Source organism: Vespa crabro, chromosome 12 (assembly GCF_910589235.1).
Source record: "Vespa crabro chromosome 12, iyVesCrab1.2, whole genome shotgun sequence".
Classification (NCBI taxonomy): Eukaryota; Metazoa; Arthropoda; class Insecta; order Hymenoptera; family Vespidae; genus Vespa; species Vespa crabro.
In genome coordinates, this window is record NC_060966.1 from 6,133,596 (window position 1) to 6,147,973 (window position 14,378).

Here is a 14,378-nt window from a genome sequence, read left to right on the forward strand (position 1 = left end):
CGATAATTAATTTCATCGATTATTTGTTCTTTTAGCTTTTAATAAAATAAAAGTTTATTTATAAATAATATATCGAACAAAGTACTGTTCATTAATTATTACTTATGAATTTATATTTAAATTACGATCTACATTTTGAGTATCGTATTCGATCGATTTGTATTATTTTCTAAGGGATTTCTAAACTTTCCAAACTTTTTCAAACTTTTAATTATTTTATAAAATTCCATTGATCCAAACTGCATTGTCGACTGATACCTCTTAAAGAGTTAAGACTGGTGCCATCTAACCAAGAAATTTTAAGATCCTATTGCATGAATATATCGACTTATCGCATAATATATTGTGATAACCGGCAGCCTTCAGTTTGCACTATTGAGGACTCCGCTGATCATTTTTGATCTCTGTATTCTAGTTTAAGGTATATTATAAAAAATATCATGCAAGCCAGCTTTTGGAGTTTAGTGACCACTTCCATCAAGGTAAGCCAAAAGTGAGACTTTCATTCACGATGAATTTTTCTTCATTTCAACTCATCGTCGTAAGACGTACATTATAGAAAACTATTTCGTAATATCCTGAAGGGCAACTAGACCATAGAAACTTTCTGTGTCATTAATAAGAAAGTTTATGCGATTTCATTCACTTTCTATTATTAATGATATAAGAATTGTAATTCTTACGACGATCCTAAGCTACAAGCTCTAATGAAAGTCATTATAATTTATGAGCGTTTTATTGTATCGATTATGTCATTGATCAATCTTACAACATCTTGAATTTTCAAATATATATCATACATTAACATTTTATGTTTGATTTTAGCCAACATGCGCTAAGCGCATTATACCTGGCTTGACAGCTGCCCAACAGAGAAGATACGCAAGTGCGATAGACGTTGATGTAGTCGTTATAGGTTCAGGTCCTGGAGGATATGTGGCAGCAATTAAATCCGCTCAATTGGGTATGAAAACTGCCTGTATTGAGAAAAATCCTACATTGGGTGGTACTTGTTTAAATATCGGATGTATTCCATCAAAATCACTTTTAAATAATTCCTATTATTATCATATGGCACATAGTGGAGATTTAGAAAAACGAGGTGTAATGGGTAAATATTGTAAATCTATCCCTCGATATACTCCTAATAATAATTCGCCTAGTATAAATCTGTTTATATTTCTTTTTTCATTAAAGTGCAAAATGTTCAGCTTAACTTGGAAAAGTTAATGGAACAAAAACGAAACGTAGTAGCATCATTGACCGGCGGTATAGCTGGGTTATTTAAAAAGAATAAAGTTGAATGGGTTAAGGGTCATGGAAAAATTACTGGAAAAAATCAAGTAACTGTTCTTCAGCCGGATGGATCTGCGGGAAGCACCGTTAATGCCAAACATATTATAATAGCTACCGGTAGCGAAGTAACACCATTCCCAGGTATTGAGATTGATGAAAAACAAATTATTTCTTCTACCGGTGCTTTATCATTGAACCAAATTCCAAAAAGATTAATAGTTATCGGCGCTGGAGTTATTGGTTTGGAATTAGGCTCAGTTTGGCAAAGGTTTGCTTCTATTTATTTCTAACAACAGACTATATCTATATATCTAGAAAAATATTGAACTCCCTGTTATTATTAAAAATCTATGCTCCTAGGTTAGGCTCTGAAGTAACCGCAGTTGAATTTACACCTACCATTGGAGGTTTAGGAATAGACGGCGAAGTTAGTCAAACTTTGCAAAAGATTTTGGCAAAGCAGGGTATAAAATTTAAATTAGGAACTAAAGTAACCGCTGCCAAAAAGCAAGGGAACGAAGTAATAGTTTCCGTTGAAAATGTAAAGGATCCTAGCAAAAAGGAAGAGTTAGGATGTGAGGTTTTATTAGTTTGCGTTGGTAGAAGGCCATATACAACGAATTTAGGTTTAGAAGACTTGGGTATTGAAAGGGACGAAAAGGGAAGGATTCCTGTTAATAATAGATTCCAAACAGTAATACCTTCGTAAGTATGAACTCTCGATCCTAATTATGGATTATTTATCGAAGATAATAATAATAATAATAATAATAATAATAATAATAACCTAATACGTATAAAGGATCTACGCTATCGGAGATTGTATTCATGGTCCAATGTTAGCGCATAAAGCCGAAGACGAAGGAGTAATTACTGCCGAAGGCATAGCAGGAGGTATAATTATAATCATTGAACCTTATCAATATAATCTAACACGTTATAATCTAATAACGTTTACCTTTTAAACAGGACCCGTACATATAGATTACAATTGTGTACCTAGCGTTATATATACCCATCCTGAAGTAGGATGGGTTGGAAAAACCGAAGAAGATTTAAAAAAGGAAGGGATCGATTACAAGATCGGCAAGTTTCCGTTCCTTGCGAATTCCCGAGCGAAAACGAATCTCGAGGCTGAAGGTTTCGTTAAATGTTTGGCTGATACCAAAACGGATAGAATTCTTGGAGTCCATATAATAGGTCCTGTTGGGGGAGAACTTATTAACGAAGCTGTCCTTGCAATGGAATATGGAGCAAGTGCTGAGGACTTGGCTAGATGTTGTCATGCACATCCCGTTAGTATAATAAATTTTATTAAATACAGTCTGTTGAATGATTATGAATATGTAAGAATTAATTAATTGCTTTTTTCTTTTTTCCAGACATGTTCGGAAGCACTTAGAGAAGCCCACACAGCTGCTGCATTTGGTAAACCAATTAATTTCTAAAAGACATTTAAAAACCCGCAAAAGGAATGAATTTGATCACGTCGTAGCTTCGATCTAGTCTACGTACTAATTTTATGTACCACTGTACACAATGAGTATTACTTGTCATCGCTTATTTACGTAAGGGTTATAATTGTAAATAAAAATTTTAAGAATTTATTTTAAGATAACTTTGATATTAGGTTTTTTCTGCCTTACTCATTGTACACTGATGGATAATCATTTTTGAAAGTATATGAGATCTAAACAGTGGATTATCGTAGATTGTTACATGTCCTTGTATTTCGGTAAAAAGGAAAAACAAAAAAAAAAAAAATGTACATTTCAAATAAATATGAAAACACAAACACGAGTAGATATTAATTTGCTACACGATATCTGAGACATTATGTAATAAATAAAAAAAAAAAAAAAAAGAAAGAAAGAACATTTTTTATTTTAATTATCATATGAATATATTGTCTAAACAATGCCCTAATTCGTTTGAAAATTTTTATAACTGCGATATAATTCAACGGCAAACTATTCCTGGTTGATTTAGTAATGTAGAACTATCTATGACATAACAATGAGTTCACCTGTTGAATGAGTAGCATACATACACCTATAGACGTATACATTTATACATACACTCTACTTTTCCAATTCCCTTGAAAGTTCGACAAAGTTTTTCCTTGATTATGAAGGATTTTTCTTTAAGTTAAATAGTTCTTTTTTTTTTTGATTTTGGATTAACATTACGTCATGCAAAAAGAAAATAAGAACTAAAGAACTATTATCAATTAATGACATGAATATTATGCTCGATAATCAACATTCATCTTCAATCATTTTCCATTGTTATTAATTATTAAATCGTTGAATTCTTTTGTTCTTAAATTTAACATAAGATTAACCTACTTTAAGCAGCCATTCGCTCGATATTATTTCAAATGTAAACAAGAGAAAATACATGTATGAAATAAAGTGTATAGAATCCTTTAATTGTGATTAGAATTTGTAAAGAAGAAAATATATTTTGTTAATTTTTACAAATCATGATATGTATTATATCAAAAATAATATCGATTGCCCAGGTCTCACCACAAGGAGGTTGCTGCTTCTGGAGACCCTCAATTATATCAATATATTGAAATATATGAAATTTTACTTACTCGTTACAGCCTAAGATATCTATTACACGAAATAGAAGATAAGGTCGATTAAATGTGACTAAAGTCTCTCGAGTATTTGTTATTTATATCATTCGACGAGAACGATTTCGAACTCGACATTTGTCCTTAACGAGATATATTTGGATTGAGATTATATACATTCAAGTTGCTTTTACCACTTTTAAACACTTTTAACTATTAATAATTCGTAAAAAGTATTTTTTTAGGAGAGGGAACTTCAACTACCCGCCATTTATAGTTGCAGATGTACACCAAGATTTCGTTTGACCAGGTCCGTAGTTATAATTCCTAAATGATGGTATTAACGGTACCACGATGCGAGGATCCAAATTAAAGTAATCATTGTTATCTTAAAAATAATAAGATTCCTATCGATTATATTCTAAAATACATTTTACAATGTTCTAATAGCTTAACGAGAATAATAACATAAATAAATTCAAAGGAAAGTCAATGGAAAATGTTTATCATAAATATTGAACTTTAATAAATTTTATAAATTATTAGAATCGCAACGAGTGTTATAAATTAATTATCGGGGAATAAAAATGAACAATATTTCATTGGGGAAAAAATGAAGAAAATAAAAATGATAAATGAACGTCGGGCGATTATGTTAGATATGTACGTGGGTGAGTACCACGTGACGTCGAGATCGAACGACGTTGCCGATGGAAGTTAGTGTCGGTAGTGTGCTCGCGCTTCGTATCACGGCAACGTCGCTTCGGGCGCCAGAGAATACCCGTGAGTGTAGCACTCGTGCGGCAACACACCCAATGTTTGTGTTTTCGAATTTTTCGTGATACTAGGAGTGCTTGGAAGGACCGCTTGGCAGGGCATGTAGCCGAGTTCGTGAAAATACTTACGAGATGTGGACGACGACGAAAACGACCAAGTATGGCGTCGGTGAGTTTACGTTCAAACATGACAGAAAGGGATAACGAAAGGATATCCTTCTCTAAGAACAGAGATAGAGAGAGACTATACATCATCCGGCATCGACCTCGAACGGATCTGTCAAAATCTCTTTATCCTTTCTTTTTTGTTTCTTATATGCATACATACATACATATATATATATATATATATTCTCGATTACACTTCTTTAAAATCTAACTAAACTTTTTGAAAGAGAAACGATACACGTGCCTAAAAAAAAAAAAAAAGAAAAGGAAAAGAAAATACTACGTTTCTACGTACCTTTCGTTGAAAAAAAAGAAAAAGAAAGAAATAAATAAACATATAAATAAGAAGAAAAAATAGAAATAAAAAAGTTATCAAAAAATAGTGTATTTTTTCGTCACTGGGTATACTTCATAAACGACGACAGAGAATCGAGCGAAAGATCGTTCCGTATGATCCTGTTGCCTGCTACTAATCCATGTGTGCGTGCTTACCTACCTATATATGTGTGTATGTTTCTTTGCGTATTTGTGAGGTAGTGCGGGTACGCGCGCCTCCTACGTGTGGGTCCATTCATGCATTGATCGTCCACACGAGTAGCGTAAGGAGCGCGTTTGATAAGGCAAATGGGAGAGAGAGAGAGAGAGAGAGAGAGAGAGAGAGAGAAAAGAAAAAAATAAATAGAGAGAGAGAGAGAGAAGGATATGCTAACTTGCAATTAGCTTTGCGATTTCGCGCCGTCTGAGAGACGTGTCAGTGAACACGATAGCCATGAACTATATTCTTTTTTGTTTATTTACTTATTTAACTATTTTATTCTTCCTCTATTTTAATTTCTTTTTTGTTTAAATTTATTTTTCTATTATTTTCGTGATAACAATTGTTACGTATATTTGACAAAAAATTAGAAGCGTCTGACGCGCTTCTTCCTTTTCCTTTCTTTTCCCAAGATAAATCGAAAGCATCATCCATTAGAAATAAACATAACATATATCGTACGCATATAAAAGAAACTTAATTGTACGTAAGATATATGCAAGTGTCTATAAAAGTTAGAAATATGTATGTATAATATCTACTTACGTATGTACGTATGTGGGGGCTCGTAATGCAGATCGTCATTCCCGACGACGGAAGTCGCCAAAAGAAGAAGTCTCTTCGTTTTGCTTTTATTTTTTGTCGCTTAATACTCACCCGAATAAAAGAAAAATGTTAAACAATATATATATATATATATATATATATATATATATATATTATTTTAAAAGAAAATGTTCTATCTGTTTCTCTCTCTCTCTGTCTCTCTCTCTTTCTCTTTTCGATGATCCTACTGCTCTCGACATTATCTAAAGATAGAAAGAGACAGGAATGAGAATCGAAGGACTTTGATCTTTCAACCCCTAAAAAAAGAAAAGATTGCATTCGACCAAACTATTCGTTTAAATCGTGACGCGCAATTCTTCGTTCGCTGTTTCGCGTACTGTCGCGATGTATATATATATAGACGATGCTTTAATTAACGATCGGAGTTCCAGACCGAGTGCGATGTAACGTAGCTCTTTTCACGAGCATCCGTTGCTTTCGACCGAGTGTTGATTTTATATGTAAATACATATATCATTAGTTTCCTTAAAATTATATAGAATTATTTTAACGACACCAACGGCAAGTATAATAATAATTATAATAAAAATAACAATAACAATTTTACTAAAATTTCTCCAATCAAAATTTTGCCAATCGTTTGTTATTAATTAATGAATCACCTCCTCGTTGATCCACAAATGTCTGTTTGCCAAAACGAAAAAGGAAAAAATAATTAAACATGTATGTATAAATACATATATATATAAAAATTGTATGTAATTTAATATGCGATGCACGTCGAATCGGCGAGTATAGAATCACCCGAATGTTAAAGACGTTGCTACACCATAAAATACGTCGCCGTAGCCATAGAGCTATGCCCGCAACATGATTAAAGGACAATCTTTCAATCTTTCAATCTATCAATCTACGACATTATCCGAGCGGTCATGCCCTCGCAACTTCTTTCTTTTCCACTTCCATTGTGCTATCACTATTGCAGATACGTGTTATAGAACTCTAAATGCTAGTATTTTACGTAGTTACGATATAACCATTAATGATGTTAAAGATGTTAAAAAAACGATTCGATATTTATGCAGTACATAGAACACACTATACTGAATACAAAAGTCTTAGTGAACATAGGTCGAAAGGTCAATCATTTTTGAGATATAAAAATTTATCTATTTTAGTATCATAATTGACTTTAGACTGTACTTTATTTTTCCATAGAAAGATTTCCTAATCGAAGAATTGTTTCCCTTTCATGCATTTTTTCAAAATCTTCGAACGTACATATATGCATTAATTAGAAGATAAATTATGTAAAACTCGATCAGTTTTCAGAAATTTAGACATTCATGAATTTTTTATAAATTTATTATGTATATATATATATATATATATATATATATATATATATCTTTTTTTTTTATAGACCTCACAAAATTTCTAACGAATTCTTTTGACTTGTTAAACTTGTGAATTCATTCTCAATGAACTCCAACTATCACGTGCATCTCTCATTTTTCGCTGTCGTGCATTGTATACTTTAGTTCCTCGTTCGTTCCCATTGTTTTCGAGTTTTCTTTCATTTCATACTTCTTCTACCTCCGCGTTTCTTTCTTTATCCATTGTGCAAGAGATTTAACGTATCCTACGGGCTCTAGAGTGTTTGGCAAAAACGTATTATCTTCGGATCATTATCGTAGACAGTACTATTGATGCGATGTAATGCAATCTGTTGCGTCAACCAAAGTACGTAAAGAATTTTTGCATCGTAAACTTGTACGTTCTATCAACGTACAACATGATGATAATCATCGTTTTGTTTTTCTTTCTTTTTTTTTTTTTCTTTTTCTTTTTTTTTCATCAGCTCGAAAGAAAAAAAAAGGAACGAATTAACGATTACGTAAAGGATTTTCTTCTTTTTTTTTAATAATTCTGAACGTTCTCTTATTAAAAATTGAATGTACAAATTGCATGAGACAATTATAATCTATATTTCTCACGATTATTATCTCTATCAATTTAAAAAGTTATTTCAGAAGGTGTTAAGAGATTAGCATCAATTTTTAATTAACGCGAATTGTCTTTTAATAGGAACAAATTTTTTCGACCCTGTACTTGTTTTATTTCACTCGTGCGAATGAATAAAAAGAAACGAAACATGTATTCGTATAACATTAAAAAGGAAAGAGAGAGAGAGAGAGAAAGAGAAAGATACTTTGTACACTAAAATGATTTAAACTAAGATAATATCATAGAAAAGAAGTTTTCAAGAGATCACGAATCTCGTGTTCGCTAGGTCGAGGATAATCTCCGAAATCTCGTATCTGTATCCAACGTGAGGTTATCGTTGAAGAAAATCTTGAAAAGAATGGATTTCCTTCGTAGAGGAAGATCCATTCCACTCTCTCTCTCTCTCTCTCACTATCTCCACCTATCCCCTCACTTTCCTCGTTGTTATACTCAAGTAGATTAGGTCTTTTAAAACTTGCGAGTGTTTGCTCTCGATTCTTCTTTCGAATAGAAATTCACGATGTGAGAAGAAAGATTTATTTGAAGGAAAAAAGAGAGAGAGAGAGAGAGAGAGAGAGAGAAAAAAAAGAAAAAAAGAGAAAACGAAAGGGAAAAATCGGAGAGAAAAAAAGCTTGAAGTGAGTATTTAAATTTTCATGATTTATGAAATATTTCCTCTTTCTTTTTTTTTTTAATCCTTAAATGAATTATATTAAAATATATTAATACAAAGCACACGATAAGTCTCTTGAAATTTAACCATTTTACTTATGGACCGAAGCCAAAGAGGAAAAATATAGTAAGTACGTGGGTGAATTGGCACGTAGTTTTTTCCTTGCTTCCTCGTCGTTTCATTCTGTCTTCATCGTTCGATTATGAAACTTTTTATTTTTTCGCCCTTTTTCCTTCTCTCCCCCCCCCCCCCTTCAAAGAGAACACTCATCCTAGGGATATAAATTTCGATTGGTATTCGACGTGCTCGAAATAAAACACGATGAATGAAATATTGATTTATATGCGGGCATTTATATAAATCGAAAAAGGAACGATCACAAAAAGTAACAAACAATAATGATAAATAATAGTGTTGAAATAGAAAAAGAGGAAACCATTCGTTTCGAATATATTCTTGCCTAATGCGATTGAAAAACGATAAATCGAATAGTCGATTCGAAATCTAATTAAAAAACTATCCCATCGTTTTTCAATCTCTATCTCTTTCTCTCTATCTATCTATTTCGTACTCTGATAAAACGATAATTTAGATACGCATTGTGAGTGAGATAAATGCTGACTAGATAAGATTAAAGTATTGCATTGTTGGTCAAAAAAAGAAAAATGAACATGATTAAAGCACTTTCATATGTCTTCCCAAACGAATAACATAAATAATGAAAATGAAGGAGAGGGAAAAAAAATAAAAATAAACAAATACAAATAAAAGGGAAGAAATGCTTTAATTGCTAATACACAAAAATTAATTCATTTTTAAAAAATATGTCATTAGAATGATTCAGTAGTATTTTATTCGTTTCAAGTTTCAAGTAGTCGAGTGTTACAAAATTGTAATGGCTTGAAAAATAATTAAAAGAGAGAGAGAGAGAGAGAAAGTGAGAGAAAAAGGAAGAGAGAGAAAAAGAGGAGGCAAGAGGAAGCCAGGCAGAAGTCTCTTCATCCACGGATGGACGTTAATGATTTCAGATGTCATTGTTTACGTCCGCTCGTTTCATCCGAGACTTTTCCGTCATGCCTGGATCCCTACGTGCCAGAAGGCATTAGAACCCCTCCTTGTCGTCGTTAAGCTCAGCGTGGCTCGTACACCAACCAAGTATCTCGACACGTGTGAATCCACGTGAGTTAGAGAAAGAGAGAGAAATACAAAGAGATGCTGTGTACGTATACAAGGTGTCCTACACTATTACGATCAGCGAAACGTTCATTAGAAAAATCATTCAATCCTATTTGAAATATCATTCTATATTTAATTCTTTTGATAATATTCCAATAACGGTAATATATTAACTATTTATATTTAATATAAATTATAATTAATTTATCTATTCAAACTTATCATTTTTCTTTAATTTGTAATAAACAGAATGATCATCGATGCTTAAGTATAAAAATAGAATTAATTAATTGAACGATTAAAATGAGATTATTTAAAAATGTAATGAAAGGAGAATAATATTTTTTAATGGACAGATTTGTTTATTCTTTTTTTTTTATTTCTTCATATTTCGTAGCACACCCTGTATACCATATTTATCTATACGTATATACATATACGTATGTATGTATGTATGTATATAGGGGTAACGAGAGATAGAGAAAGACGGAAGGAGAATACCTTCTGCGCCTGCCACGAGGAGACTATGGGTCCCCCGTTGCGAATGTTTTATATAGGAGAAAGGGAGTTATCGATTTAATTCCCCGGGAAAACTCAGGACGGAGAGAAAACGAGGGAAAAGCTACGGGGTAGCTTTCGTGCTCATGACGAACGAAAGCGTTTCGTCGGTCCTCCTTTAGTTTGGACATGTTCCCCAAAGTATATGGGGTGTTCCATTAGAGGAAAAAAAAAAAAAGAACTAAGCATCTCGAGAAATAATCGATATTAAAAGATTTCGAAGGAATAAATTTTCTTTTTCAATTTTGCAATCCTGTTATTCTTTAATAATTATGTAAGTAAATAAATTCAATTTATCACAGTTGTCTTTAGGTTTCTTAAATTGAGAAGTAGTGAAATTTTCGTCCTTCCAATAATACACGAATTTCTCTTGTTTCTCTAAAGCGTATTCGTACGAGTATATCTAACGAATTGATAAAAGAGCGACATTATTGATTCTTTTTCTTGAAAAGGAAGACAAGCAGATGGAACCTCGCACGATCGTAGATAGACCTATTCTGCCAAATCTTTCTCCCTTTCTTTTTTCATGTCAGGAAAAATTTATCCTCGGGACAATTCTTCTATTCTTCCGTTTTATTCTCAAGAGGATCGATACTTACTCTATACGACTTCAAATTCTAAAAAGATATTTATCTAATTTTTGTTAGAATTGTATTCTAACGATTAAATGTACCATAGAAAAACGAAATAATTTATTACGACTATCGCTTTGATTATTTTTAAGAAAAAAGAAATTATATATATTTTTTTTTTTCTTTTTTTTTTTAAATTAATTCCAATGTGTTTTCTCTTCGATATACTCGACGAATTAAATATATCACGTTCAATTTCGACGTATTCTTTCATAACTGTTGTCTTTTATTTATCATTTTTATTTCATCAACGTTTAGCTCGATCGATTTTTCATCTCGTTCGAATTTACCACTCAATCTCGAATTTATTGCAACAAACGATACGATAGAAGGATCCTTGTCAATTTTATTATTTTTCTCGTTAATGGAATTTCTATTACTATGAGGAAGAAATAGAGAGAGAAAGAGAGAGAGAGAGAGAGAGAGAAAGCGTATTTCATAATACTGTTATTGGTAATAGACAATTACCTTCGGTGATCGTCAAAGATAATTAAAACTATTAAATCTTGTCTTTACGTACGTACACACACGATCGTTTATACACACATCAGTTTTGTTAATGATCGACGAAAAAAAAAGATAAAAAAATGTCTGTATATAAAAATATTTAAACGAAATGGGACAAATTTTATTGCAAATTATGAAGTAACATTAAAAATGTATTAATTAAGCATTATTTGAACGATCGATTTGCGAAATTGTTGTCACACGTTTCTGCAATCCATCTTGCAAAAATATTCGAACGTCATTCGAAGACAAAGTCAGAATTTTTATTTAAAGAATTAATAACAATCGTGATTATTTCTAAGATAAGGAAAAGAGAAAAGCATTTAATTATTTTTATTTCTTACGAATATTTTCGCGATACTCTGTATATTCTTTTAGAACGATAAAAAAATTGTTTCGAAGAATAAGAAAAAACAAAAAAAAAATAATAATAATAATAGAGCTGTTGTAAAAAGATGTCGAAAATCGTTCTGTGGGATGTCCAACACAATTGCTCGTTCATTGGCACATGTTAGTGGGCGAGTAAATGAAACTTAGTTACATTCGAACATCACAAACACAGAAAAACATACACGTGACGCCTTTCAACTTATACTACTTATGCTTATGAATGTATATGTACTTATTTTCGCTTTTACGTGCGTGTACGTATCATTCTCTTTCTCTCTCTCTCTCTCTCTCGTAGGAGTAGAAAGAAGAGCGAGAGAGATGGACAGACTCATCGAGATTCATCTCGCGTACGTTTCTCCAGCGAAGGACCGGAAGTTGGCTCGTCATACGTGCATCGTCACGCGTATCCGGTGCCCCAAGACTCGCTTATCGATTCCAGGAATGGACGTGTACTAATTTGTACGAAACGCACTATGATCCATAGGTCATTCCTCTCCTCTATCTTAATATATCGATCACATTCTTTATCGAGTTTTTATAAAAATTGCATTTAAAATAATCGACAGATCATTCCTCGTGAATTTTCTATTGAATTTTTTCTTTTCTTTATTCCAAATATATGTATATATATATATATATATATATATATATATATATATATCTTTTTTTGTTAAATATATTCGATCAATAAAAAAATGTTTTTAGAATCTCTATATAATATTAAACATCCAAGTGTTAAGAAGATCTTACGATAGCAATTGAATCGATCCTTTGTGTCGTAGTTGCAATTTTCTTTGTAGATGAACGGCCACAAAGAGCAGCACAGCAAAGTCCGTCGATCTCACAATTTCTAATTAATAAATAAGCGAACTCTAACGTTTGCGAGTTTCTCTCTCTTTCTCTCTCACTGTTTTTTTTTTCGCTCGAGGCTGCCTTTTACGGAGCCCTTGATCTCGATTAAGGGAGACTCGACTCGTGAATGGTTCAGATTCAAGGACAAATCAACGATAAAAGAACATTGAGATTTACATAATCGTCCATTTCTACGTTCCTATATATACTATATATTTATGTATGTATATTTGTATGCATATATATATTTATATTCTTCTGCAATTAATGATGGATTATTATCTTTTTTCTTTTGTTCTATTTTTAGCTGTCTACAATTGGCGAGGAGAAACACGTTATGGACTTCCACTTGAAATTGGAGAAACAGTACAGATTTTGGAAGAATGTGCAGGTAACATAAAGCTGTAATCATAATAATAATAATAGTAATCCAAAACTCAATATCTTATCAACTTAGTCTATACAAATGTGTATCCCATATTAAAGTATTCCAAAAAAAAAAAAACCTATTAGCAGCATCGAAAAATTTACAAACAATGCAAGACACTTTATATGTATATTATCGAGATTTGTCTGACTTTCTTAGGTTGGTACAGAGGATTTTCCACAAAGAATCGTGCAGTGAAAGGAATATTTCCTAGTTCCTACGTACACCTGAAACCTTGTAAAATCGACAATGAGGGCCTCTTTGAGTCTGTTATCCCTTTGGAAGATCCGGTCGTTCGGGAAGTTACCCTCGTCCTTAGAGAATGGGGTGGCATTTGGAAAAGGCTTTACGTGGTAAGTACATATATACATATATATATATATATATATATATATATATACGCATACATATGTATACGTATTACCTGGATCGATCTTCTTTTAGTTTTTCTTTCGTCGGCGATTCTTCTTTCGAATGAATACAAATTTGATTACACGATAATGCACAATAGATAAGCACAATAGATTCTCCTATTAATACCGAATATTTCGTATAATTACGCGTCATCGATCAATTGAGAAGATTAGGGCTTCAATTATTGTTCATTAATCCATCAATCAATATCAAAATTTACCACACACACACACATATATATATATATACCTCTTATGTGTTTCAACTTCTTATGGCTTTCAACTTTACGTACGAAACATTGTATTTCTTTCATTTTTAGGAACGAGAAATATACAAATTTAACGTGCTGCGGAAAGTGATGCGAGAGCTACTGGAATGGCGACGACAACTTTTAGCCGGCACTCTCACCACCGACCAAACTCGAGAACTAAAACTCCGGATTATCAACAAGGTCGACTGGGGAAATCGGTAAGTCGGATTAAAAACATAAACAAACAAAGTCACATATTCATGAATGGAATTGCGTACTTCGCTGACTTTCACGAAATTTACGATTTGAAAAAAACGATTTGTAAATATTTTCTTTCATATAGGGAATTAATATATCTATTTGTACATATATGTACCTGGAAATCATTTAAATATATATATATATACGTTCATTTTATACATACTTACAGGATGGATCGGTATAATCATTATCGTTTCATACAAATTTATTTATTTATTAATTAGTCTTAAAAAAGATATTAATAAAAGTTAATTTCGAAACAAATGAATAATAACTGGCTCACCCTGTGTAAGAGTATGTCAAAC

The 14,378-nt window shown here is 32.1% G+C and overlaps 2 protein-coding genes across 3 annotated transcripts in view; both read left to right on the plus strand.

Annotated features, from left to right (window-relative positions):
- The first annotated feature begins 320 nt into the window (after nucleotides 1–320).
- Nucleotides 321–3,168, plus strand: LOC124428512 (dihydrolipoyl dehydrogenase, mitochondrial). Its single transcript, XM_046972642.1, has 7 exons — nucleotides 321–482; nucleotides 826–1,111; nucleotides 1,198–1,564; nucleotides 1,657–2,001; nucleotides 2,099–2,190; nucleotides 2,266–2,591; nucleotides 2,679–3,168. The coding sequence occupies exons 1-7, from the start codon at nucleotides 441–443 to the stop codon at nucleotides 2,742–2,744; spliced, it is 1,524 nt and encodes a 507-aa protein (XP_046828598.1). The 5' UTR covers nucleotides 321–440; the 3' UTR covers nucleotides 2,745–3,168.
- A 1,454-nt stretch (nucleotides 3,169–4,622) lies between these two features.
- The window catches only part of LOC124428295 (dedicator of cytokinesis protein 3), a 36,151-nt gene continuing 26,395 nt past the window's right edge, over nucleotides 4,623–14,378 (plus strand). For both annotated transcript variants that reach the window (XM_046972215.1, XM_046972216.1), the window contains exons 1-4: nucleotides 4,623–4,825; nucleotides 13,029–13,112; nucleotides 13,308–13,501; nucleotides 13,882–14,030. In XM_046972215.1, coding sequence (XP_046828171.1) covers nucleotides 4,789–4,825; nucleotides 13,029–13,112; nucleotides 13,308–13,501; nucleotides 13,882–14,030 — 464 coding nt within the window. In that variant the 5' untranslated portion in view covers nucleotides 4,623–4,788. The remainder of the gene's footprint in view (nucleotides 4,826–13,028; nucleotides 13,113–13,307; nucleotides 13,502–13,881; nucleotides 14,031–14,378) is intronic.